Source organism: Odocoileus virginianus, chromosome 16 (assembly GCF_023699985.2).
Source record: "Odocoileus virginianus isolate 20LAN1187 ecotype Illinois chromosome 16, Ovbor_1.2, whole genome shotgun sequence".
In the NCBI taxonomy this organism is placed as follows: Eukaryota; Metazoa; Chordata; class Mammalia; order Artiodactyla; family Cervidae; genus Odocoileus; species Odocoileus virginianus.
In genome coordinates, this window is record NC_069689.1 from 43,417,910 (window position 1) to 43,444,218 (window position 26,309).

The following is a 26,309-nucleotide window of genomic DNA, read 5'->3' on the forward strand; positions in this document are numbered from 1 at the left end:
TGAGTAGTGTCTGATGATCTTTGAATTTGACATCCAGGTTGTACACTTGCAGATTTCCTACTTTGGGGTGGACAGCTCCATTTTCAGCGTTTGATCAGACAGTGAACTAGAAAAGTGTTTTTGCTTGCCAGAGCAGCATAGCTATAGAAGACCAACTTGCTGTGTCCTGGTCTTGGCCTTTCCAACAATGATCAGAAAGGAATCAAATCTTCTTTTAATCCTTAGGGCCATTCTTACTTCTTCTCAAGGGGTTAAGTATAGTCTTTCCTACCTCCTTATAACTTTAACTCCCAATAACTCAGCCTTAGTTTTTTCCATCTCATGACACTAGAAAAAACTTTGTGTTGCTCCAGTGATCTCTTATCTCTTTTTATCATATCTTTTCATATCTCTTTTAATGCAAAAGAAGGAAGGAAAATTTAACATTAGAGCAAGATCATGCTTTTTGAAGTAGAAATTATTATTTTTTCAAGGCTTCTATGTAGTTTGCATTAGATTAAACTGCTTAGATCATAAGATATTACTTACACCTTGCATTTGAATAGATGCTTATAGTTTAAGAGATATATAAAATCATAAATGGTATGATCTCAGTCAGGAAAGTGAGAGCTCAGTGAGCTGGCCAAGGTCACGTGGTTAGTAGGCAAAGAGTAGACTGGGATGAGCCCACGTGCTGTGACGCCAGATTCAGGGCTGATGGGCTTTTATTTTCCCCTGAACCAGGACTTCTCGGGCTTTCACAGTGAAGTACTCCTGATGGCAAAAGACAGTAAAATAATATCCTTTGGAAATATAGAAGATATGGCTTAAGGGGATGATAGCAAATGTGAACTTTCCTATCAAAACTTCATGTAAACTTGACACCATGTTTCAGCACATCCTGTGATACCACAGGAAGCTTCTTTCTTTCATCCTGCATTTATGTCTTTGCTATACCTCCTCATTCTAGGAAGTGACCTGGAGTTGTGATTTGTCTGGCTCATTTTTATCCTAGGCAGGGGCCATTAACAGTGACAAAGGGCCCTTCCCAGAAAGGAGTAGAGAAATAGAGAGATGAAGAACAAACAAGTCAATCATTTGAAAGTTACTGACATTTGCTTTGTATTTAGAATTTCATTTCCTTACAAGTTTTAATTTGTGCCTTATGTTTTGATTTTTTGAGGGGAGGGGTCTAGAATAGCAATTACTAACTAGTACATCCAGATTCTTCTATACCTTCTTCTTTGTGTCTTAGGTATGATTTAGAGGGGATCTAAGCTACTCAAATTTAATCACTTGTGGAATAAGCACATTATCTCAGAGTAAATTATGGCCCTGGAAGAGTCCAAGGCAAGGGTAAGGGTGGTAAAATCAGAAGGTAAACTTTTTTTCTTTTACTTTTATAGTTTTGTTTATTTATTTTGTCTGTGCTGGGTCTTCATTGCTTTGAGGGCTTTTCTCTGTTTGCGGCAAGCAGGGGCTCCTCTCTAGTTGCGGTGCACAGGCTTCTCGTTGAGGTGGCTTCTCTTAACCCTAGGGAACTCAGGCTTCAGTAGTTGCAGCACACACTGGGCTCAGTAGTTGTGACTTGTGGACTCTAGATCACAGGTTCAATAGTCATGGTAAATGGTCTTAGTTGTTCCGCAACATATGGGATCTTCCAGGATCAGGGATTGAACCTGTGTTTCCTGCAGTAGTAGGCAGATTCTTTACCACTGAGCCACCAGGGAAGCCCTTTTCTTTTACTTTTAATGATACAATGAATAGATTTCTGGCCTCTGCCATTTCTACTGAGCAACATGAGGACATTAAGGGTTCTTCAAAGAAGGGTAGGTGTAGCAGTTTACAGGAATTGAAAAAGGATTGTTACTCTCTTCAGTTGAAAGTCTCAAAATACATACATTGGACTTAAATGTTATCTGAGACTTGCATTGCTTCAGATCTTTATTCTTTCACATAAAACCCTCTGATTAAATTCTGATCATAGAGCCTTTCAATTCTTAGGAACTGGGAGTCAATGTTAATGGCAGTAGGCTATTGTTTCTGTCTAGGAGAAGTATTTAAACTTCACATGCTTAATAAATGCCTAGGCTTGCCTTCTTCTTTATTCCATAAAAGAATATTGAGGAAAAAAAAGTATGTGTGGGGTAGTGCTCTGGGATTGCTCGACTTTTGGCTCACAGGTAACTTTTGTTTTTTTTTTTTTTTTCATTTATTTTTATTAGTTGGAGGCTAATTACTTTACAATATTGTCATGGTTTTTGTCATACATTGACATGAATCAGCCATGGATTTACATGTATTCCCCATCCCGATCCCCCCTCCCACCTCCCTCTCCACCAGATCCCTCTGGCTCTTCCCAGTGCACCAGGTCCGAGCACTTGTCTCATGCATCCAACCTGGGCTGGTGATCTGTTTCACCCTAGATAATATACATGTTTTGATGCTGTTCTCTTGAGACATCCCACCCTCGCCTTCTCCCACAGAGTCCAAAAGTCTGTTCTATACATCTGAGTCTCTTTTTCTGTTTTGCATATAGGGTTATTGTTACCATCTTTCTAAATTCCATATATATATGTTAGTATACTGTAATGGTCTTTATCTTTCTGGCTTACTTCACTCTGTATAATGGGCTCCAGTTTCATCCATCTCATTAGAACTGATTCAAATGAATTCTTTTTAATGGCTGAGTAATATTCCATGGTGTATATATCATAGCGAGGACATGGAAGCAACCTAGATGCCCATCAGCAGATGAATGGATAGGAAGCTGTGGTACATATACAGGTAACTGTTGCAGTGCTGAGTGAAAAGGTGTCTGAAGGAGGCCATCTGAGGGCTCAGTTCTGCAGTAGTAGCAAACCTGTGACTCATGCCCTGGTAATTAACCTAACTTTGAACCATTTTACATGGGAGTAGAAGTTCACATTCTCTTTTCTTCCTCTTAGATTTTTCCCTTCTATTCCATATCAATAAAATGAAAGTTCAGGCAAGTTCATGTCTGAGGTCCTTATAGAGCTAAGACCTGTCATTTCCTTCCTTTTTTAAGTTCAGTTTATCAAATATTTATTGTGCTTCTTTATTCTCTCCTTTTTAAAAATAAGTTTTTAATTAAGAACCTATTCACATCTACATATACTTACATAAGTATAAGTGAATATATAAGTAAAAGGTGAATTGATTGTCTAGATTCTTTTGAAAAGAAATATAATGCTAAAGTAGCAAACTGCTTACATATATACTTCCTCTGTTTTATGGAAAATGTTATTTCTGTTCTTGAAACCTGGACATGTTAACAAACAGGACTATTATTTCTCTTTCTTCTTTAAATTTATGCTTTGACTGTAGACGTTTTCCTCATATCAGCAAGTATGTTACAGATCTGTATTTTTATCCATTGTGTATGTTTATCTCTCACATGACCCTCTAGAGGGAAATGTTATACTTTATTTGGCTTTGAAATGTATAGGCCATTTCCAGGAGAACTTAGGCCATCTGGAAGTTAGATTGGCTTATACACATTTTATCCTGGCTTCCTTGGTGGCTCAGATGATAAATAATCTGCCTGCAATGTGGGAGACCCAGGTTTGGTCCCTGGGTTGGGAAGATCCCCTAGAGAAGGGAATGGCAACCCACTCCAGTATGCTTGCCTGGAGAACCCCATGGACAAAGAAGCCTGGCTGGCTATAGTTTATTGGGTCACAAAGTGTTGGACACGACTGCGCAGCTAACACCAAGGCTAACTAATATATTTTATCAGAGTGTTTTAGTAAAATTTTTTTTTTTTTTAATTTTTGGCCATACCATGCAGCATGTGGGATCTTAGTTCCCTGATCAGGGACCAAACCTATGCCCCCTACATTGGAAACTCAGAGTCTTAACCATTGGACTGCCAGGGAAATCCCTAGGAAAATTTTTATTCAATTCCATGGTTACAAAAATGAATTTAAGGGCTAAATGATCATTCATAAATAAAATTTCCAGCATTTAATTACATACAGAAACTTCTGAGTACTAGAATAGCCTGACCTAGCAGACCGTGGAGCCTTTGTTAGAACTAAGGGAAAAATAGGGGCATGTGATTTTTAATCAGCTTTATTGAGGTATGATTTACATATAAGAAAGTTCATCCAAAATTTGATGCATTTTGACAAATGTATACAGTTATTTAACTACCACCACAATTATGATGTAGAAGATTTCAATTGGCTGAAAACATCCCCGTACCTTTTGTAGTTAATTCTCTTCCTACCTACTGCCTCCTTGCAATCACTAAAATGTATTGTCAGTATGATTTTCCTTTTTCGAGGATTTCCTATAGATGGAATCATATAGATTATAGTCTTTTGTGTCTGATTTCTTTCATTTAGCATAATGCTTTTGAGGTTTTTTTTATGTCATTATATTATCAGTGATTCTTTGTCATTGCTGAGTAGTCTTTCAACATATTGCTATACTGAAATTTATTATCCTTTAACTAGTATGGAAATTTGGATTGTTTACAGCTTTGGCCTCTTATGAATAAAGCTTCTGTGAACATTTGAGTAGAAGATTTTGTGTAGGTATATGCTTTTATTTCTCCTGGTAAATAGCTAAAGTATTCTTCAAAAGGCATTGTTAATGCAAATATATATCTATACAATAGATTATTTGGCAATAAAAATGAATGAACTTCAAATGCATCCAGATACATTGTTGGATCTCAAAAACATTACTCAATGGAAGAAGCCAGGCACAAGCAACCACATATTATATGATTCTATTACATTAAATATTCAGAAAAGGCAGTTATGAAGACAGACAGTAGAGTAGTGATTACCTGTGACAGGATTAACAGGGAGCAGGGATTAAAGTAAATATATATGAGGTATTATATTGGAATTATGAAATGTCCTAAAGCTGATTCATTGTACAACTTGGTAAATTTACAAAAAAAATCACTGAATATTATACTTGATATGATGAATTATAGGTTATGTAAAAATGCATTAATAGTTATTTTTAAAAGATGTCAATAAAATGGAGCAGTAAATCAGATTAGGAGAAAATCTATACAAGACGTTTTGTATATATTTGATGAGGGACTTAAAGTCAGAATGTGTAAAGAACTCATAACTCAATAACAAACAAAAAGACTTGATTTTTTTTTTAAATGGTCAAAAGTTGGAGCAGCAGTCTCAGCAAAGGAGATACTAATAGCAAGTAAACACATAAAAGATGTTCAATATCATTAGTCATTGCCAAAATGCAAATTAAAACCACTATGCACTGGAAGTTAACAAAAATGTCAGAGTAAGGACCTCTGAAAATTTTCTCCTTCATAAAATCAGGAAACTAGCAAAAATTGTCAAATTAACTTTTCAGAATTCAGAATTAACCAGAGGCTTGCAACAATCCAGAGAGTGGTATTTAAGAAAAACAGCTGACTGTTGGAAAGAGCAGCAAGCTTTGTGGCATTTTGACTTGCCCTATTTCTATCCTTACCTTTTCTCCTCTCTGATAGCCTTGAAAAGCCAACAGCACACAGTTTCAGTAGAAACCTGCAGCCTGGTAACCACTGAAGGAAGAACACAGTTGGAGCGCCCTCAAACCATCATTCCCAGAGAATTGTCCTCCTCTGACCTGTCTGCTGGTTCTTTGAAAGGGCACAACTCATAAACTGTCTTTATTTCCCTTTTCCCTTGGGAAGAGATGGGGTACTTGTCTGAAACAATTAAAGACAATTGATTAATTTTGGAACTGCCTACTGCTGCTGCTAAGTCACATCAGTTGTGTCCAACTCTGTGCAACCCCATAGATGGTAGCCCACCAGGCTCCCATCCCTGGGATTCTCCAGGCAAGAATACTGGAGTGGGTTGCCATTTCCTTCTCCAGTGCATGAAAGTGAAAAGTGAAAGTGAAGTGGAAAAGAAAAGATATACCCATTTGAATGCAGAGTTCCAAAGAATAGCAAGGAGAGATAGGAAAGCCTTCCTCAGAGATCAATGCAAACAAATAGATTAAAACAATAGAATGGGAAAGACTACAGATCTCTTCAAGAAAATTAGAGGTACCAAGGGAACATCTCATGCAAAGATGGGCACAATGAAGGACAGAAATGGTGTGGACCTAACAGAAGCAGAAGACATTAAGAAGAGGTGGCAAGAATACACAGAACTACACAAAAAAGATCTTCATGACCCAGATAACCATGATGGTGTGATCACTCACCTAGAGCCAGATATTCTGGGATGTGAAGTCAAGTGGGCCTTAGGAAGCATCACTATGAACAAAGCTAGTAGAGGTGATGGAATTCCAGTTGAGCTGTTTCAAATCCTAAAAGATGATGCTGTGAAAGTGCTACACTCAATTTGCCAGCAAATTTGGAAAACTCAGCAGTGGCTATAGGACTGGAAAAGGTCAGTTTTCATTCCAATTCTAAAGAAAGGCAATACCAAAGAATGTTCAAACTACTGCACAATTGTACTCATCTCATATGCTAGAAAGTAATGCTCAAAATTCCCCAAGCCAGCCTTCAACAGTACATGAACCATGAACTTCCAGATGTTCAAGTTGCATTTAGAAAAGGCAGAGGACCTAGAGATCAAATTTCCAATATCCATTGAATCATCAAAAACCAAGAGAGTTCCAGAAAAACATCTACTTCTGCTTTATTGACTATGCCAAAGCCTTTGACTGTGTGGATCACAACAAACTGTGGAAAATTCTTCAAGAGATGGGAATACCAGAACACCTTACCTGCCTCCTGAGAAATCTGTATGTAGGTCAACAAGCAACAGTTAGAACCAGACATGGAACAACAGACTGGTTCCAAATTGGGAAAGGAGTACAAAAAGGCTGTATGTTGTCATCCTGCTTATTTAACTTCTATGCAGAGTACATCATGCGAAATGTCGGGCTGGATGAAGCCCAAGCTGTAATTGAGATTGTCAGGAGAAATATCAATAACCTCAGATATGCAGATGACACCAGCCTTATGGCAGAAAGCGAAGAAGAACTAAAGAGCCTCTTGATGAAACTAAAAGAGGAGAATGAGAAAGTTGGCTTAAAGCTCAACATTCATAAAACTAAGATCATGGCATCTTATCCCATCACTTCATGGCAAATACATGGGGAAACAGTGGAAACAGTGACAGACTTTATTTTCTTGAGCTCCAAGCTATGACCAACCTAAGAGCAGAGACATTACTTTGCCGAGAAAGATCTGTTGGATTATAAAGAAAGCAGAGCACCAAAGAAGATGCTTTTGAACTGTGGTGCTGGAGAAGACTCTTGAGAGTCCCTTGGACTGCAGAGAGATCCAACCAGTCTGTCCTAAAGAAAATCAGTCCCAAATATTCATTGGAAGGACTGATGCTGAAACTGAAGCTCCAATACTTTGGCCACCTGATGGGAAGCTGACTCATTGGAAAAGACCCTGATTCTGGGAAGGATTGAAGGCAGGAGAAGAAGGGGACAACAGAGGATGAGATGGTTGAATGACATTACTGACTTTATGGACATGAGTTTGAGGAATCTCCGGGACTTGGTGATGGCCAGGGAAGCCTGGTGTGTTGCAGTCCATGGGGTGGCAAAGAGTTGGACACAACTGAGTGGTTGAACTGAACTGAGCTGAGGGTAGTGGATAACTTGTGGGTCAAACAATAAACAAAAAGCTTTCCTTTTTAAAAGATAAGCTGGGTAATATGTCCATAGGGGATTTTGAAAAGCTCTGACATACTCTTGGAAGTTAGAAGGCCACTTGAATTTGTAGAGCTTTGGGCATGCCCAGGGCCACCCACATGATCAAGAAAAGTATGATCAAGAGGTGAGTCCAAAGCTCTCACCTCTGGATGACCTTAAGGCTTTGTGCAAACAGGAAGTGAAGGCTAAGGCAAAGTTGTCCACTGCCTGGTTGAGTGTTGAAGGTGTCCCCTGAAGTGTACACTATCCCCTTTGCAAACACTGGAAGATTTATTGGTTCCAGGCATTTAAGGACATCTCTGTCTAATCATTAGTAGACCACTAAGCTAACCTAATAAAGACTTTAGTGCCCACACATAAAGAATATAAACTTTACAGATCAGTTTAAAAAAGTAAACAACAAATGGACAACAAAAAACAGCAAGAACAACAACAAACTCTGAAGAGGGGGATATTCTGATTTCTAGAGTTGCCACATTATATTAGTAAGCATGTCTACTTTTAAGCAAAAATTATGACATGCAAAAAAATAAGAAAGTATAGCTCATACACAGGAAAAAAAAAACCAAACAGCAGTCAATAGAGTGTGTCCCTTACAAAGCCTGGATGTTAAACTTATTAGACAAGGTTTTAAGTCAACTATTTCAAAAATGTTCAAAGAACTAGAGAAAACCATGCTTAAAAGCTAAGGAAAGATAATTGGGGAAAAAATGATAAAAGTGTCAAAATACAACTGACTGAAGAGACTAGAAACTTACAAGTTCAAACTGGTATAAAAATTAATACATACATGCTTACATATATAAATAAAAGATGCAAAAGGAAAAAAAAGAAATGTCTCACTAAATTAAGAACATCGGTAAAGAGATAAAATTATAGATTATAAAAAGAAATCAAATAGAAATTTAGGGCTTGGTAAGTACAATAACTCATATTAAAAATTCACTGGAGGGCCACAGCATTTTTGGGCAGGCAGAAGAAAGAGTCAGCAATCTAAGGAACAGAAAAAAAAAAAAAAGAATATGGAAAAATGAAGAACCTCAGAGACCTGTGGGCCCTGATCAAGCATAACAGCATATGTATAATGGCAATTCCAGAAGAAGAGGAGGAAATGAACAGGATAAAAAATATTTGAAGAAATAAGTGGCTAAACATTTCTCCAAATCTGATGACAAACATTAATCTTTAATTTGAAAAGCTAACCAAACTCCAAGAAGAATAAGCTTAATTAAAGAATTCATATCTAGATATATCATAAGCATACTGTTGAAAGAATCTCAAAAGCAATGAGAGAGAAGCATATTATCATGTAACAGTGATCTTTGATAAGATTGAGTTGATTTCTCATCAGCAACCGTGGAAGCCAAAGGCAATAGGAGGACAAATAACAAGAAAGAAAAAACTGTCAACCAAGTAAAATTATCCTTCAAAATTAGAGAAGATAAGACATTTCCAGATAAGCAAAAACTGGAAGAATTTGTTGCTAAGCAGACTTACCCTATGATAAATGCTAAAGGGAGTCCTGGTCACTGTAAGCAGAGGATGCAGGCAGTACTTGAATCCACGTGAAGAAATAAAGAGCACCAGTAAAGCACCCACACAAGAAATAAAAGAATAAATGCATTTTTTTGGTAACAAGTTTTACTCCTATCTGATTTGAAAGACAGCTGCATAAACTAATAATCATAAAAGTCTGTTGATGAGAGCAGTTTATAAGTCCATAATTTATATGACAATAGCAGCAGAGAGAGGGGAGGTAATGGAGTTCTGTATAGTGTTTAAATTATTTTATTATTAATCTGAATTAGGAGATTATAAATTCAGATGTTAATTGTAATCCCTATTTTTAAAAATAATAAAAAGAGAGAATTAAAAGAATACACTAGAAAATATCTGTTTAACACAGAGAAGATAGTAATGAAAGGATAGAGAAACAAAAAAGTAGAAACTGTATAGAAAATAAATAGCAAAGTGGCAGGTATAAATCCTGTCTTATCAGTAATTAAGTATAATTTACATTAAATGTAAATGAATTAAATACTCCAACTAAAAGACAGATAGGAGGACTGGATAGAAATATTAATATATGATCCAACTATATAATTTCTATGAGAGACACACTTTAAGTTCAAAGACATAAATAGGTTGAAAGTGAAAGGATAAGAAAATATATATCATGCTAGCAATAACCAAGAGAGCTGGGATGACTATACTTGGTTGTTGTTGCTTAGTCTCTAAGTCATGTCCATCTCTTTGCAACTCCATGGACTGCAGCCCTCCAGGCTCCTCTGTTCTTGGCTATACGAATACCAGCCAGTTTAACAGCCTTTAAATTGTTGCTGGAAACAAAGGATATTTTATACTATAAAAGGGTAAACATATCAAGATGATAGAACAATTACAAACATATATGTACCTAGCAACGTAGTCCCAAAAACATGAAGCAAACAGAATTGAAAGGAGAAATAAACAATTCAACAATAATAGTTGTAAACTTCAATACCCCATTTTCAATAATGGATAGAACAACTAGGCAGAAAATCAACAAAGAAACAGACTTGATCAACATTATAAATGAACTAGACCTAACACACATCTATAGAGCGCATCACCAATAACAGAAGAATACACATTCTTCTCATGTGCACAAGGAACATTCTCCAGAATAGACCATGTGTTAGGCCTTAAAACTAGTCTCAATAAAAGTGAGGTTGTAATCATACAAGGTATGTTTTCTGACCACTATTGAATGAAATTAGAAGTCCAAAACAGAAGGAAATTGAGAAATTAGCAAATATATGGAAATTAAACAGTATACGTCTAAATAACCTATGGGTCAGAGGAGAAATCACAGGTAAATTAGAAAATACTGTAAGATGAATGAAAAAGAAAGCACCATACCAAAACTTATGGGATTCAGCAAAAGCAGTGCTTACTAGGACATTTAGTGCTATAACCACATATATTCAAAAAGAAAAAAGATCTCAAATCAGTAATCTAACCTTTTACCTTAATAAAGAAGGGAAAAAAGCAAACTGAATTTATAACAAGAAAGTTAAGAAATAATAGAAATTAGAATATGAAGTCAATAAAAGCCAGTACACACCCAATAGAATTGCTGAAATTAAAAAGACTGGCAGTACCAACTGTTGGCAGAGATATGGAATAACTGGAACTTTGGCACATTATTGATGGAAATGTAAAATAGCATAGACACTTTGGAAAGCATTCACTAAGTTCTTTTAAAGTTAAGTGTATACTTGCCATACAACCTACCAATCCCATTGCTAAATATTTACCCAAGAGTCATGCCATTTTTCATTAGTTAGAACTTTAAATAGGGGACATAATAATTTCTTTAAGATAATATCACCAAAGAAAATAATAACAAAACATTGTTTTAATCTCTAGTAGCCTTAAAAATGAAACTGAATAGAATGGTTTATCCTGGTTCCTGGATCTTGTATGTAAATATATTTGAGTTTACATAAAATGGATTTTAGAACTATGCAAATACAGTTGACCCTTGAACAACAAGAGTTTGAACTTCAGGGTCCACTTGTAAGCAGATTTTTCACAGTAGTAAATACTACAGTGCTAAATCTATGGTTGGTTGAACCCATAGATGTGAAACCTTGAATAAGGAGGAACCACTTAGCTAGGGGCTGACTATAAGCTATATAAAGAGGATTTTCACTGCACTGTTAGAACCCCTCAACTCTGTGTGTTTGGTCAAATGTATTTTGTATTTTAAGTTATTGCTTGTATAAAGATCTCAAATTTTGCTCTTTGAATTTCTGTAAGGCAGATATTGGCTTTAGGTAATCTAATGACTGATCTTTAATTTGGAATCTAAAGTTACAGCTTGACTTTCCTGGCGACATTGTAGATTCATTCTCAGATTTTGAACTTGAAAAGCAAGTGTTAGTTTCTCAGCCATGTCTGACTCTTTATTTTGTTTATATTTTCATAGGTTTATTGCTTCACCTCTAGCAAAAACATTTGGCATTAAAGAGGAAGTTCAAAAGAAGATTACACCAAATACTGTTTTAGAGAATTTTTTCAAACATTCCACAAGGAAACCATCTCAAGTAAGTACAAATTCTTTGTTTTGGGATTTTAAAATCTCCTTTCTTAATATTTCCATCATCTGTTGCTTACCTTATCTATGAAAAAAGTTAGTTTCAGTTGAGCAGCAAATAATTTATTTCATTTGGATTTTTTTCCTCTGTTGATAAGTTACAAAGCATTCTTAGCATAATATAAAGTGACACAATAATAATATACAACACATACAATATATTTATAATGATAGAAAGTAACATATTTAACTAGTGTTGAACACTGACAATTTGGGTATAAAGATCAAAATTTAATTTTCAATGGTAGGATACATACAAAGTATACCAATGAAAATGGATCATTATTAAGGCAGAGTAGCCCATATCTGACACTTTTGATGAGTGTGACACCATCAGTACAAATGGCGCACATTACAAAAGTATCTCTTGGGGTGGCTTTCCTGAGCAGAACAGTTTATTTTATCCAAGGCTTCAAAATACTCAGAAATACTCTGTGCTTCTGCCCACTCCCCAGAGATGGAATCCTTAGGAGAGTCACAATTTTCTTCTCTATACGAGATGTACTTGATGAAATGTTACAGTGCACTACATGTTTACACCACAGAAAAAGAGTTTAACCTAAAGGTTATGTAAAAATAGTAGTGCCCAGGCAAGTCTAGTTTCATTATACCCCACACTTAAATGAGATGAAATAAAAACTTCTCCAAATCTGGCATACCCTCTCCGACAAATACAGACATCTCTCACTAGTAATTTTAAAAGTCAAAAATAATGTGCTAATGTGGTTTTAGGATAGATAGATTTTTAAGGTCCTGAACTTATCTGCTGAATTCACTTGCTTTTTCTATGACACTTTCTGTCACTGGTCAGGTGGGCTCCCTGCACAAATAAACATATTGAAATCTGGCCATATAGCACCAGGCATCATGTTCAGAATTTTTCATGGCTAGCCAGCACTGTCTTTTAACTTGTCTGCCATCAGCTTCTGTATGTGCCTTTTTTTCCTAGAATGAGGACAGTCTGACAAGCCATCTCTGTGTGTCCTTTATTTCTACCTGCTTGAAAAGACTGAAGTCATTCACCTAAATACTGCTGTTACCACTGGTGATAATGCTTAAGCATCATTTTACATTTTTCAGAGGGGAAGTTATTTAGTTGTGTTTATGAAAAGTTAGGACTCTCTCAGAGAACCCTTATTATCCCTTATTTCTATCTGAGAATAATTAATAGGTTTATTATCTGAGAATAATTTTAAAATATGTAGAAAATTTGGCTCTTATCAGTTTCTCAGCTATGAAGATAAATTCGCCACCTGACAGTTAAAGAAAAATGAAGAAAAGCTGAAAGAGATTTAGAGATTAGGTCATCTTTCTTCTTTACAATTGAAATGAGGAAACCAAGGTCAACAGAGGACCTGTCTGAGGTCATGCAGCTAATTAACGGCTGAATCCAAACCTGGACCCTGGCCCAGGACTCCCTGTCAAGTGCTGCTTCTACTATGCCTAAATGATGTTGTTAACTGTGTACAGAATATTGAAAATGTATTTCAGAGGCTGGAGCTATGTTTGTAAGTAATTATTCTAGCTCAGTTGACAATACAGTATGGCTTAGTGTCGTTATAGTTTGGACATTTGCATCAGGTAATAGAGGAAATGTTATATTATCAACCCCCAAGTGTTAGAAAGCTTCCTCTACTAAACTATGAAGATGAAGGGACATAATTAAGATATCTAATTTATATTGCTCATAGATTACAAAATCAAGATAGTATTTGTATAACAGATCAAGATGACAACAAGTTGGCCAGTAAAATGCCAATAGAATAAAAGTACTAGAACCTGGGAAGATAGAATATAGTAGAAGGCAAAGTAAATGACTTAGTAGTGATTTCAGATGTGGAAACAAAATGATACCACAATACTTCCACACATTAACTTGGCCAGTGTCATACAGACAGCATTTTTGCTTAATAAATCTGAGCTAGGACAAGTTGCTGGGAAGACTAAAAAAAAATGTGCTGGTTCAAGGAATGGGTGGGTATCACTTCTAACAAAGTATTCCAAGTCTGTAATCACAGGGCATGCAGTGGTAATACAGGTGCTTAATATCTGACTTTATTAAAACAACTGAGGACACAAATCAAGGATGCTTCTTCAGCTGCTACAGACTGTACCAGAAAAAACAAAAACATTTCAGATACACAGTATCAATTCTATGCTGGTTAGCATAGAGGATATAAAATGGTGTCGATGAGGTCCAAAAAGCTGTACGTGTGAACTGCCGCTGGAGTTTTGTTCTGTCTCACACACTTCTTTGTGACTGTGTATGTGCAGCTGTGTGTCCAGTGTTTATATATCTGTATGTCTCTCTCTATGTGTATCTCAATGACAATTTCAAGATGAAATTCAGAGAGAGAATCATGATAACTGATAGAGAATCATTAGAACATACCAATAGCTCTGGCCAACAGATCATTTTTCCTGCTGTTGGTAAAATGAAATAACAACAGAACTTATTAACAAGCCCTTTTCCTCTGCAAGAACACAATGAGAACTGTTGCAGAACACATGAATGTGTATTTTTTTTTCCATTTATTTTTATTAGTTGGAGGCTAATTACTTTACATCATTACAGTAGTTTTTGTCATACATTGAAATGAATTAGCCATGGATGTGTAGTTCTTGAAAGGTAATCTAAAGAAAACGTGGTGCCTTAAGACTGACATAAAGCAGGTATTGTGGTCCATAGTTGGAGAAGAGTACATAGGGGCATTCCAGTTTGCTAGCTTGTCTCAACCATGGATTCACACATTTTTAGAGCAAAAGACTCTCTAGCTCTCCAGTCCAGTTTATTTTATGGGTGAGACATGTGAAAGACAAAGAGGTTGAGTCCCAGAGAGTTTGTTTTTGCATCAAGTAGCCAGGTCTCGTGGCCCATTTCAGGCCACACTGCTTCTCTCCTAGGTTCTGCCCAAGAGCCTTTCCCTTCCACGGCCACATTGTCTGTAGTGTCCAGGCTAAAAACACGAATTGTGAGAACAGACTGTGTGTGAAGGTGAGCAGATTAACCCCTCTGCCTCAGTGTCCCCCTCTGTGAACTGAGTGTGTTAACAGCAGTTACCTCATAGGGCCCTCAATTCAGGGATTGAGTTGAGTACTTAGAATACTGCCTGGTACACAGTCAAGGTCAGCTCTTGTTATTCATAGGCTCTACCTATCATGTAGACTTCTAGAGGAGCATTCTCAAATATATCTTCCCAACATTTATTATCCCAAGGGAACATCAGTTGTTTCCTAAGTATGCTTGTTTGTATTCCCATAATATCTTACACAACTTTCTGTACCTAGTAGGTGTTCAGTAAATGTTTGTTTTGTATATTAATAACAAAATACTCCTAAAGACTTCTGTTTGCAAGAGGACTTCTATCCCAAAATTATTGTAGATATATGAGGCCAGTGTTGTCAAGACTTTGAATCAGATTCATCTGTGCTCCAAATCAGGAAAAAATGCTTCAAATCATGTTTGATCACTATCTTCTAGATGCATTTATTCATCAGGTATCTGTAGAAATGATGAGGTAGTAAAATTGGATTGTTCTCGGATCTTGGAAAATTCTACTATGAGAACAGGGACTGTGCTCATTGATGAATCTCCAGTGCCTAGAATAGTGACTGGCACTAGTGAGTAGAGGCTCAGTAAACACTGGTGATGATTGAATGAATAAAACTTTTAAAGCAGTCAAGCTGGACCCAGAGCCCTTTCAGTCTCAGAAGGTACAGAATATAGTGCTGCTGCATTTCAGAATATGTTCTTCTGTGGACCAAGCAATAGGGTTTAAATTGTATCTTCTGTTTGGGGGAATCTATTCATGCTTGCAAGTTATTTTAGGAGTAGAGGAATATTTTTTTCTGAAATGATTTTCAGTGTATGGTCTCCTTTCTGGGTTCAGCCATAATCTCTAACATTGATGTAGCACATGATAGATGATTTAATAGAGCCCTGAGATTCTAAATTACTCCCACAAGACAAGATGCAACTACTCATTGTCAATGCCCCATTTTCCACAGCGGGTCAGAGCACACAGCTCAAGGCTGCAGAGCTAGGAAGTAGCAGAACTCGATCTGTTTTTAGTTCCCTGCCATTCCTACTGCATTCTGTTGCCTCAAAACCTGCCATGTTCTCTCCTCCTGCAATAGGGCTGTGACAAGTTTGGTGCCACCTAGGAGAGTGTATCCAGACCTCCAAACTTGTCCCATCTGGAGTGCAAGGTCCTTGCTGTGGGGACCTCGCTGAGAGAGGTCAGGGATAACAGGGCAAAGTAAACACTGTCTCCACCTCCACTCACTCCTGGTGCTTCATACTTGACACACTGCAAGAGGAAGACTTCAAAATGCAAACATTCTGTAACCTACAGATACATTCCAGGCAAGGCCCTCATTGCTGTGATCCTGGCCACATCTTTCCTCCTCACTTCCCCGCAAGGCCTCTTTCTGTCCCTTGAGTGCTTCCAGTTCCCCTTTGCTCTCATGCCCAGGTGACTGCACAGGCTGCCAGGACACTTCCCTTCTTCATCTTCTCCTTCTTGGACTTTTTTCAGGGTTTAGCATAAGTGTAACTTCCAGGAATTGCCTACATAAAGTTAGGTCCCATGGTACGCTGACCACCCCCTGTTTCAGCACTCATCATAATTTATTAGAATTATTTGTTGCATTTTCTGACTTCCTTACCAGACAGACTTTACCTAATGAAGGGGAGGCCCTGTAAATACTGATCCTGTTCGTTTAGATCTTCAATGCCAAGCACAATGCCTGCAGGAAATATTCACTAATGAATACCTGCCATTTTAGGGCCATCAAAAACACAAAAACAAACCAAAACAACAAAGAACAGCAGGTGAAACCTTGGCCTATAAAATAATAGTATTAGAGATGACAGTTTACAGGGAAACGGTATAATATGTCTTATCTATGTTTTGTTTTGCTTTCTTTCTCTTCAGATTAAGTAATAGGCTTGCAGTTATCTCTGGGTCGGGAAGATCCCCTGGAGAAGGGAATGGCAACCACTCCAGTATTCTTGCCTGGATAATTCCATGGACAGAGGAGCCTGGTGGGCTACAGTCCATAGGGTTGCAAAGAGTCAGACATGACTGAAGTGACTGAGCATGCATTAAGTTAGGAGTAAACTGAAATATTTCTTGTACTCAGCTTTGCAAAATGAAAGATCAAGAAGACTGGTGTCTTAAAAAAACATTACAGAGCTTATTTCCTTGTGGAAGTGGAAAGTACTGTAGGTTTAGCATATAAAACACGCCTGTGTTGAAAGAACACAGCTTAAAATACCACCAGGAAGCAGAGCTGGTTCTGTCAGTCGTTTTTGGTTCTTGTTTGGCCCTGGGAGAACTTCAGATTTGTGATCATTGAGCGAATCTATCATCTACATTGTTTTCAACTGTAAACCATAACCTGCAACTTCTGCCTTCCAAAGAGAAGCAGTCATCATTATTATAATCTACAATCCTTATTTTTTATAATTGGAATTATTTAAGGTTGGTTAAAAATATGCTGCTGCTGTTGTTTAGTTGCTAAGTCATGTCTGACTCTGTGCAACCCTGTAGGCTGTAGCCAGCCAGGCTCATCTGTCCATGGAACCTCCAGGCAAGAATACTGGAGTGGGTTGCCATTTCCTTCTCCAAAATAGGCTGTGCATATGATTAAATGTGAAAGTTTTGGATCTATTAGAAAGACTGTATGAAGTAACAGAAAGGGCAGGAGTCTGAGTTCATATCCTCACTTTGCTACCAGTTTTAAGTCTTGGACAAGCTGTTAAAACACTCAGAGTCCCATTTTTCTCACAGGAAAAAATACAGAGATTGGGTTTTATTGACATCTTAAACTATACTACTCTACATGGAACCTGCTGCTGCTGCTGCTAAGTTGCTTTAGTCATGTCTGACTCTGTGTGACCCCATAGATGGCAGCCCACCAGGCTCCACCATCCCTGGGATTCTCCAGGCACCTAGGAGGCCCTAAATAATATTGGCTGAAGAAGTGAGCCATGTATGGAATTTGAATGTATGGGTTGCTACCAACTTATGGAAAATTGGTCTTTCTTACCAACTGAGTTTTTTGGGAATTAACATTCTCTCTGTTTTGGGATGGGTGTGTGTGATTCCATGAAAAAAAGGAGTAAATGCACTGGCCCAAGGTTTAATGCAGAATCTCTCTCATCTCCAGTGCACAAATGCTTGTAACTCAGTCTCACTGTCTCTTGCTTGCCTACCAGCCTACTCTGCTCTTAAGCACTCATTCTTTTGTTTCATCCACTTTCAGACTGATATTTATGGACTGGCAAAGAAGTGTAACTTGACAGAGCGCCAGGTTGAAAGATGGTTTAGGAGTCGGCAGAATCAAGATAGGCCTTGCAGGATGAAGAAATTCCAGGAAGCTTGGTAAGAAGGATAGTTAAAGCTTTTGAAATGGTACCGTTTTGTATGGAGCAGAACAGTCATCTCAGAAAGAATCCTGAGGTTGCAGCAGAAGAAGGGTTTGAGACTGCTCTATCACTTACCAATCAAGAGTTTCATGCTAGCCACCTCTTGTGCGTCACTTTCCCTCTTTATCAAACAAGGTAAGACATGAACTGTCTCAGTTAAACAGGAGATATTATGTACTTATCTTGAAGTCCAGAAAAATCATAAAAATGTCTTAACTGGTGTTTATCTTTTCTAGGGTAGCACTTGGCCTTAGCTCACCAGACTATCTCCTGTTTCCAATCACATTATAGTTATTCTGTCACATTATAAGAGCAGAGAAGGTCTGAGAGGGTGCTGTCCTCTTCTCTCAGTACTGGTGGGGACGACTTCTTTCTGTCTCAACTCGACTCTTACCCTACTCCTGCTTGTGAACTGGACAACCAGTTCCTCTGGGTTCCGCACTGGTTTAGCAGGAGGTCTGGATGGACTGGGCACCACATAGAGTTTTTGCAGAGCTGGCTACTTCAGATACATTCCGAGGGCAGTGTGACTTTATCACACTTATTTTTGGCTTTATTAAAATTCTGCTTTTTCCTCTTCTTCAGAGTATTATAGTACTTTAGGTCACTCCCTTGGTGGCAAAAACTGACACCTATGCTAAAAAGAGGGGCTGCTGCTGCTGCTAAGTCATGTCAGTCATGTCCGACTCTGTGTGACCCCATAGACAGCAGCCCACCAGGCTACTGTCCCTGGGGTTCTCCAGGCAAGAACACTGGAGTGGGTTGCCATTTCCTTCACCAGTGCATGAAAGTGAAAAGTGAAAGTGAAGTCAGTCGTGTCTGACTCTTCGAGACCCCATTAACTGCAGCCTTACCAGTCTCCTCCGTCCATGGGATTCTCCAGGCAAGAGTACTGAAGTGGGGTGCCATTGCCTTCTCCGTTGTGACCCCATGGACTGCAGCCCAGCAGACTCCTCTGTCCATGGGATTTCCCAGACAAGAGTACTGGAGTGGGTGTCATTGCCTTCTCCATTGTGACCCCATGGACTGCAGCCCACCAGGCTCCTCCATCCATGGGATTTCCCAGGCAAGAGGACTGGAGTGGGTGCCATTGCCTTCTCCATTGTGACCCCATGGACTGCAGCCCACCAGGCTCCTCCATCCATGGGATTTCCCAGGCAAGAGGACTGGAGTGGGAGCCATTGCCTTCTCTGGAAGAGGGTCTAGGTCATTGCTATCACTTTGTTCTTCTTCTTTATATCCAGACCAATAAATGTTAGTTGGGTTGTGTTTGATGCCACATTCTACACACCAATAGCGTTCCTTCACTTTGCCTATTTCTTACGGTTCTCAGATTGCCTAATGACTTTCACCAGATATATTTGTTTTGATGGAGAAATAGATAGGGATTTGGTATAAGACTCTCAAAGAAATCAAGCCTGTGAGAGGCTAAACTTTAATGACTTTCTTTAACTACCTAGCCCCAGGCATTTTGGAAATCTCAGGAAAATTATTCCCCAACACAGAACTCTTACAAATTACTCTCCAACAGGCCAACACTTCTCCACAATACCAGGATGGTTAATCTCTGAACACCTTAAGTTCAGTGTATTGTTACCTAGATTACTTAAGGATGACCCCTAAGCCCTGTTTTACAGCATTCAGGATTTTAATCCATAGTGAATCCTTATTTTTAAGTCATATTCCATATTAACTGATCACTTTTCTTTTTAAAATAAGTATTTCCATTTAGCAATGAGAAATTTAATTAAAACACCAGGCAATTTCCAAATGGGCTTTCCCGGTGGCTCAGTGATAAAGAATCCACCTGCCAATGCAGGAGATATAAGAGACACAGGTTCAGTCCTTGGGGTGGAAAGATCCCCTGGAAGAGGAATAGCAACCTGCTCCAATATTCTTGCCTAGTTCCATGGATAAAGGAGCCTGGCAGGCTATAGTCCATGAGGTCACAAGGAATCCAACATGACTAAGCATGCACGCACACAATTTCCAAGTACCTGGTATGTCTCATGCTGGTGGGAGGCACTCTTCTCCTGCCGGGTGAACGGCCACTTGCCCAGCTGGCCACTGGGCAGGTCCACTGCCTGCTCCATTCTGCCCCCGCCACTGTGGAGAACCACGTCTGTCCTGTCTCATGTCACCTGAGTTCCCTCTGTCCGGCTCCTCCCTGATCTAACTCAGCAGCCTTCATCTTTCAACTTTGCCATCTCTGTCTAACCAATCAATTTCTGTTTTTTTTCCAAGAGTTTTTTTCCCCCCTCTCACAATTATGTTTGTCTCAGCCATTCCTGGAAAAAAGGACATTTTACTGCTTTAGGTTCATCTAAAGCAAGGAAAATTAGTGAAGCACAATTAGTCAATTGCTTCACAATTAGTGAAGCTCGGCAACTCCCAAGCTTTTTGGTTTCAGGACCCCTTTGTTCTCTTAAAAGCTATTATAGAACCCAAAGAGTATCTGCTTGTGTAAGTTATACCTACTGATGTTGCAGTTCAGTTCAGTTGCTCAGTCATGTCCGACTCTTTGCAACCCCATGAACCGCAGCATGCCAGGTCTCCCTGTCGATCACCAACTCCCAGAGTCCACTCAAACCCATGTCCATCAAGTCAATGATGCCATCCAACCATCACATCCTCTGTCTTCCCCTTCTCATCCTGCCCTCAATCTTTCCCAGCATCAGGGTCTTTTCCAATGAGTCAGCTCTTTGGCCTCAGGTGGCCAAAGTATTGCACCTTCAACTTCAGCATCAGTCCTTCCAATGAACACTCAGGACTGATCTCCTTTAGGATGGACTTGTTGGATCTCCTTGCCGTCCAAGGGACTCTCAAGAGTCTTCTCCAACACTACAGTTCAAAAGCATCAATTCTTTGGCACTCAGCTTTCTTTATAGTCCAACTCTCACATCCATACATGACCACTGGAAAAACCATAGCCTTGACGAGACGGACCTTTGTTGACAAAGTAATGTCTCTCCTTTTTATTTATTTTTTTAATTTATTTTTTCATTTATTTTTATTAGTTGGAGGCTAATTACTTTACAGTATTGTAGTGTTTTTTGTCATACATTGACATGAATCAGCCATGGATTTACATGTATTCCCCATCCTGATCCCCCCTCCCACCTCCCTCTCTACCCGATCCCTCTGGGTCTTCCCAGTGGACATGTGTGTCTCCTTTTTAATATGCTGTCTAGGTTGGTCATAACTTTCCTTCAAAGGAGTAAGCATCTTTTAATTTTATGGCTGCAGTCACCATCTGCAGTGATTTTGGAGCCCAGAAAAATAAAGTCAGCCACTGTTTGCACTGTTTCTCCATCTGTCTGCCATGCATGATGGGACCAGATGCCATGATCTTGGTTTTCTGAATGTTGAGTTTTAAGCCAACTTTTTCACTTTCCTCTTTCACTTTCATCAAGTTCTTCTTCACTTTCTGCCATAAGGGTGATGTCATCTGCATATCTTACTGAGGTTATTGATATTTCTCCTGGCAATCTTGATTTCAGCTTGTGCTTCCTTTCTCATGATGTACTCTGCATAGAAGTTAAATAAGCAGGGTGACAATATACAGCCTTGATGTACTCCTTTTCCTATCTGGAACCAGTCTGTTTTTCCATGTCTAGTTCTGACTGTTGCTTCCTGACCTGCATATAGGTTTCTCCAGAGGCAGGTCAGATGGTCTGGTATTCCCATCTCTAAGAATTTTCCAGTTCATTGTGATCCACACAGTCAAAGGCTTTGCCATAGTCAATAAAGCAGAAATGGATGTTTTTCTGGAACTCTCTTGCTTTTTCGATGATCCATTGGATGTTGGCAATTTGATCTCTGGTTCCTCTGCTTTTTCTAAAACCAGCTTGAACATCTGGAAGTTCACGGTTTATGTATTGCTGAAGCCTGGCTAGGAGAATTTTAAGCATTACTTTACTAGCGTGTGAGATGAGTGCAATTGTGCAGTAGTTTAAGCATTCTTTGGCATTGCCTTTCTTTAGGATTGATGTTTACTGTACTAGAAATGGAAACTAAAATATAAGACTACACAAGCACATATGTCATCAGCTATCAGAGCAATGATATCATCACAGGACATGTAGCCTCTGGGAAATGCCACTGGACACTTGGGAGGAAATGAGAGTAAGAAATAAGACAAATAACTTTTCATTATCATTATGAAAGTGTTTTGATGTCAGAAATCCCTGACTTTGAGAACCCCTGGAATAGTGTAATAGACCTGATAGGGCTGGTCCAGGAGGATGTGAAACTTGGATTTTACTCTTGCATCTGATTGGGACAGATTTTATTTTCTTGGGCTCCAGTATCACTGTGGATGGTGACTGCAGCCATGAAATTAAAAGATGCTTGCTCCTTGGAAAGAAACCATGGCAAACCTAGACAGTACACTGTCGCTGCTTAAAAAGCAGTGACATCACTTTGCCAATAAAGGTCCATATAGTCAAAGCTACATTTTTCCCATCTGTCATGTATGGATGTGAGAGTTGGACCATAAAGAGGACTGAACACCAAAGAATTGATGCTTTCGAATTGTGGTGCTGGAGAAGACCCTTGAGAGTCCCTTGGACTGCAAGGAGATCAAACAATTCAATCCTAAAAGAAATCAACCTTGATTACTCATTGGAAGGACTGATGCTGAAGCTCTAATACTTTGGCCATCTGATGCAGCAAGCTAACTCGTTGGAAAAGACCCTGATGCTGGGAAAGACTGAAGACAAAAGGAGAAGTGAGAGGCAGAGGGTGAGATGGTTGCAGGGTATCACCGACTCAATGGACATGAATTTGGGCAGACTCTGGGAGATAGTGGACGGGGAAGCCTGGTGTGCTGCAGGCCATAGAGTCGCAGGGTCGGACACAACTTAGTGACTGAACAACAATACTGATTGTTACCATACAGTCTTGGGTGAATTATGTGATCTCTCTCAAACTTAACATTCTTTAGTCTTCATCTCATCTACCTTCTAGTGTTGTTGTGAGAACCAAGCAACAACCCACAAAAGGAGTTACTTCATAAGCTTGTTGTAAAGATGAAAATATGGCATCACACAAGTATGCTTAGCATGGTTCCTGAAACAAGATTAAGAGGTCAATACATGTTTGAGACGCAAATGATATGAGGTGTGCCACCAAGCTTATGGCTTCCTTTGGGCCTGGCAGATCTCATCATCTCATTTTTGTACTTCTTGTTTGGCCAGAATAATTAAGGATCAAGGAAATGCACTCTACATTTAAGCACACAGCTTTGGTGAACCAGCAGTAAATGAAACAAGTGGGAACAATTCTCAACTGGCTCACTTTATGGTTCAACTTTCTGAGTAATTGAACCCTACATTTTCCCCTAATCTGTTGCCATGAAGGAAAACCATCATGTAGCTTAGAAGCAGTGACAGTTTTCCAGAAACACTACTGGATTCAGGGTTCAAAGACCTACATTACTGCCTTGACTGTGTCACTACTTGGCTGTGTGAACTGAGGAATGGCCTCCAGTTTAGTTCAGTCCAGTTGCTCATTCATGTCCAACTCTTTGCGACCCCATGGACTGCATCATGCCAGGCCTCCCAGTCCATCACCAATTCCCAGAGCCTACTCAAACTCATTCCGTCATATCGGTGATGCCACCCAACCATCTCATCCTCTGTTGTCCCCTTCTCCTCCTGCCTTCAATCTGTCCCAGCATCAGGATCTTTTCCAATGAATTGGTTCTTCACATCAGGTTGCTAGAGTATTGTAGTTTCAGCTCTAGCATCAGTCCTTCCAATGAATATTCAGGACTGCTTTCCTTTAGGATGGACTGGTTGGATCTCCTTGCAGTCTAGGTGACTCTCCAGAGTCTTCTTTAACACTGCAGTTCAAAAACATCAATTTTTCTGTGCTCAGCTTTCTTTATAGTCCAACTCTCACATCCACACACGACCACTGGAAAAACCATAGCCTTGACGAAATGGACCTTTGTTGGCAAAGTAATGTCTTTGCTTTTTAATATGCTGTCTATACTGGTCATAACTTTCCTTCCAAGGGGTAAGCATCTTTTAATTTCATGGCTGCAATCACCATCTGCAGTGATTTTGGAGCCCAAAATCATAAAGTCAGCCACTGTTTGCACTGTTTCCCCATCTGTCTGCCATGCGTGATGGGACCAGATGCCATGATTGTAGTTTTCTGAATGTTGAGTTTTAAGCAAACTTTTTCACTCTCCTCTTTCACTTTCATCAAGAGGCTCTTTAGTTCTTCTTCACTTTCTGCCATAAGGGTGGTGTCATCTGCATATCTGAGATTATTGATATTTCTCCTGGCAATCTTGATTCTAGCTTGTGCTTCATCCAGCCCAGCAAAGTAGTAAACATATTCAAAGCATCCCAGGTAGTTCAAATGGTAAAGAATCTGCCCACAATGTGTGAGGCCTGGGTTTGATCCCTGGGTTGGGACGATTCTCTGGAGGAGGGCATGGCAACACACTCCAGTGTTCTTGCCTAGAGAATCCCATGGACAGAGGAGCCTGGTGGATTAGAGTCCATGGACTTGCAAACAGTTGGACATGACTAAATGACTAACACACACACACACAAATATATACAAAAGTAGGAAGACTGGCTTAATAAGCTGTATATGCTATGTATTCATCACCAACTTTAATAATTATCAACTCAAGGCTATCATGTGTCGTCTCTGCCCCCATCTACTTCTCTCTGTTACCAGATTTTTTTGTATGTGGATAATATTTTTCTTTCAATTTTATTGTGATATATTTGACATACAGCACTGTATAAATTTAAAGTGACTTACCTTACAAATGTTGTGAAATGATTACCATAGTCAGTTTAGTTAACATCTGTCATCTCACATAGATACATAAAGGAAAAAGAAGAAACAGTTTCCTTGTGATGAAAACTTTTTGAATTTATTTTCTTAGCAACTCTCAAATATACCATATAGCAGTGTAAATATAGTCATCATGTTATACATTATAGTACCAATTTAATTAATAACTAGAAGTTTGTCCCTTTTGATCACCTTCATCCAGTTACTCTTGAAGATTACATTTGAAGCAAGTATCAGACATTGTGTGATTTATTTGTAAGTATTTTAGTATGTATCTCTTAAGTGATAAGAACTGTTTTAGATATTGTGTGTGTGAGTGTGTGTGCTCAGTCATGTCAGACTCTTTGTGACTCCATGGACTGTCGCCCAACAGGCTCCTGTGTCCATCAGATTTCCCAGGCAAGAATGTTGGAGTGGATTGCCATTTCCTCCTCCAGTTGATCTTCCTGACCCACGGGTCAAACCCACATGTGTTGAGTCTCCTGCATTGGCATGCATATTCTTTACCAGTATGCCACCCAGGAAGCCCATTTTAGATATTGTCATACCTCAAAAATTTATTTAATAGCAGCAAATATTCAATCACTATTCAGGTTTCCTTGATTGTCTTATACTTTTCTTTGTAGTTTGTTTATCTGAATCAGGATCTAAATAAGACCTGTGCATTACAATTGGTCTTTTAAGTGTCTCTTAATCTATATAGATCCCTCTCCATACATGAGAAAAAAATTCTTTTAAAATGTGCTTTTCAGAAAGATGACTAAAGTCTAGCCACATAGAAACATTTTCACTGGGAATTAAATTTGGATGAAGTGAGTAATTAGATAACAGTATTATCAAACAGGTCAGTTTTCATTCCAGTCCCAAAGAAAGGCAATGCCGAAGAATGTTCCAACTACTACACAATTGCACTCACTTCACACGCTAGCAAAGTAATGCTCAAAATTCTCCAAGCCAGGCTTCGACAGTACGTGAACCGTGAACTTCCAGATGTTCAAGCTGGATTAGGAAAGGCAGAGGAACCAGAGATCAAATTGCCAACATCCATTGGATCATCAAAGAAGCAAGAGAGTTTCAGAAAAACATCTACTTATACTTTATTGACTATGCCAAAGCCTTTGACCGTGTGGATCACGACAAACTGTGCAACATTCTTAAAGAGATGGGAATACCAGACCACCTGACCTTCCTTCTGAGAAATCTGTATGCAGGTCAAGAAGCAACAGTTAGAACCAGACATGGAAAACAGAC

General features: G+C 38.9%; 1 protein-coding gene across 3 annotated transcripts in view; it reads left to right on the forward strand.

The window, feature by feature from the left end:
* CERS3 (ceramide synthase 3) overlaps positions 1-26,309 on the forward strand; it is a 153,421-nt gene that overhangs the window by 34,335 nt on the left and 92,777 nt on the right. For all 3 annotated transcript variants that reach the window (XM_070478140.1, XM_070478141.1, XM_070478142.1), the window contains exons 3-4: positions 11,636-11,753; positions 18,074-18,192. In XM_070478140.1, the coding sequence (XP_070334241.1) occupies positions 11,636-11,753; positions 18,074-18,192 (237 nt within the window). The remainder of the gene's footprint in view (positions 1-11,635; positions 11,754-18,073; positions 18,193-26,309) is intronic.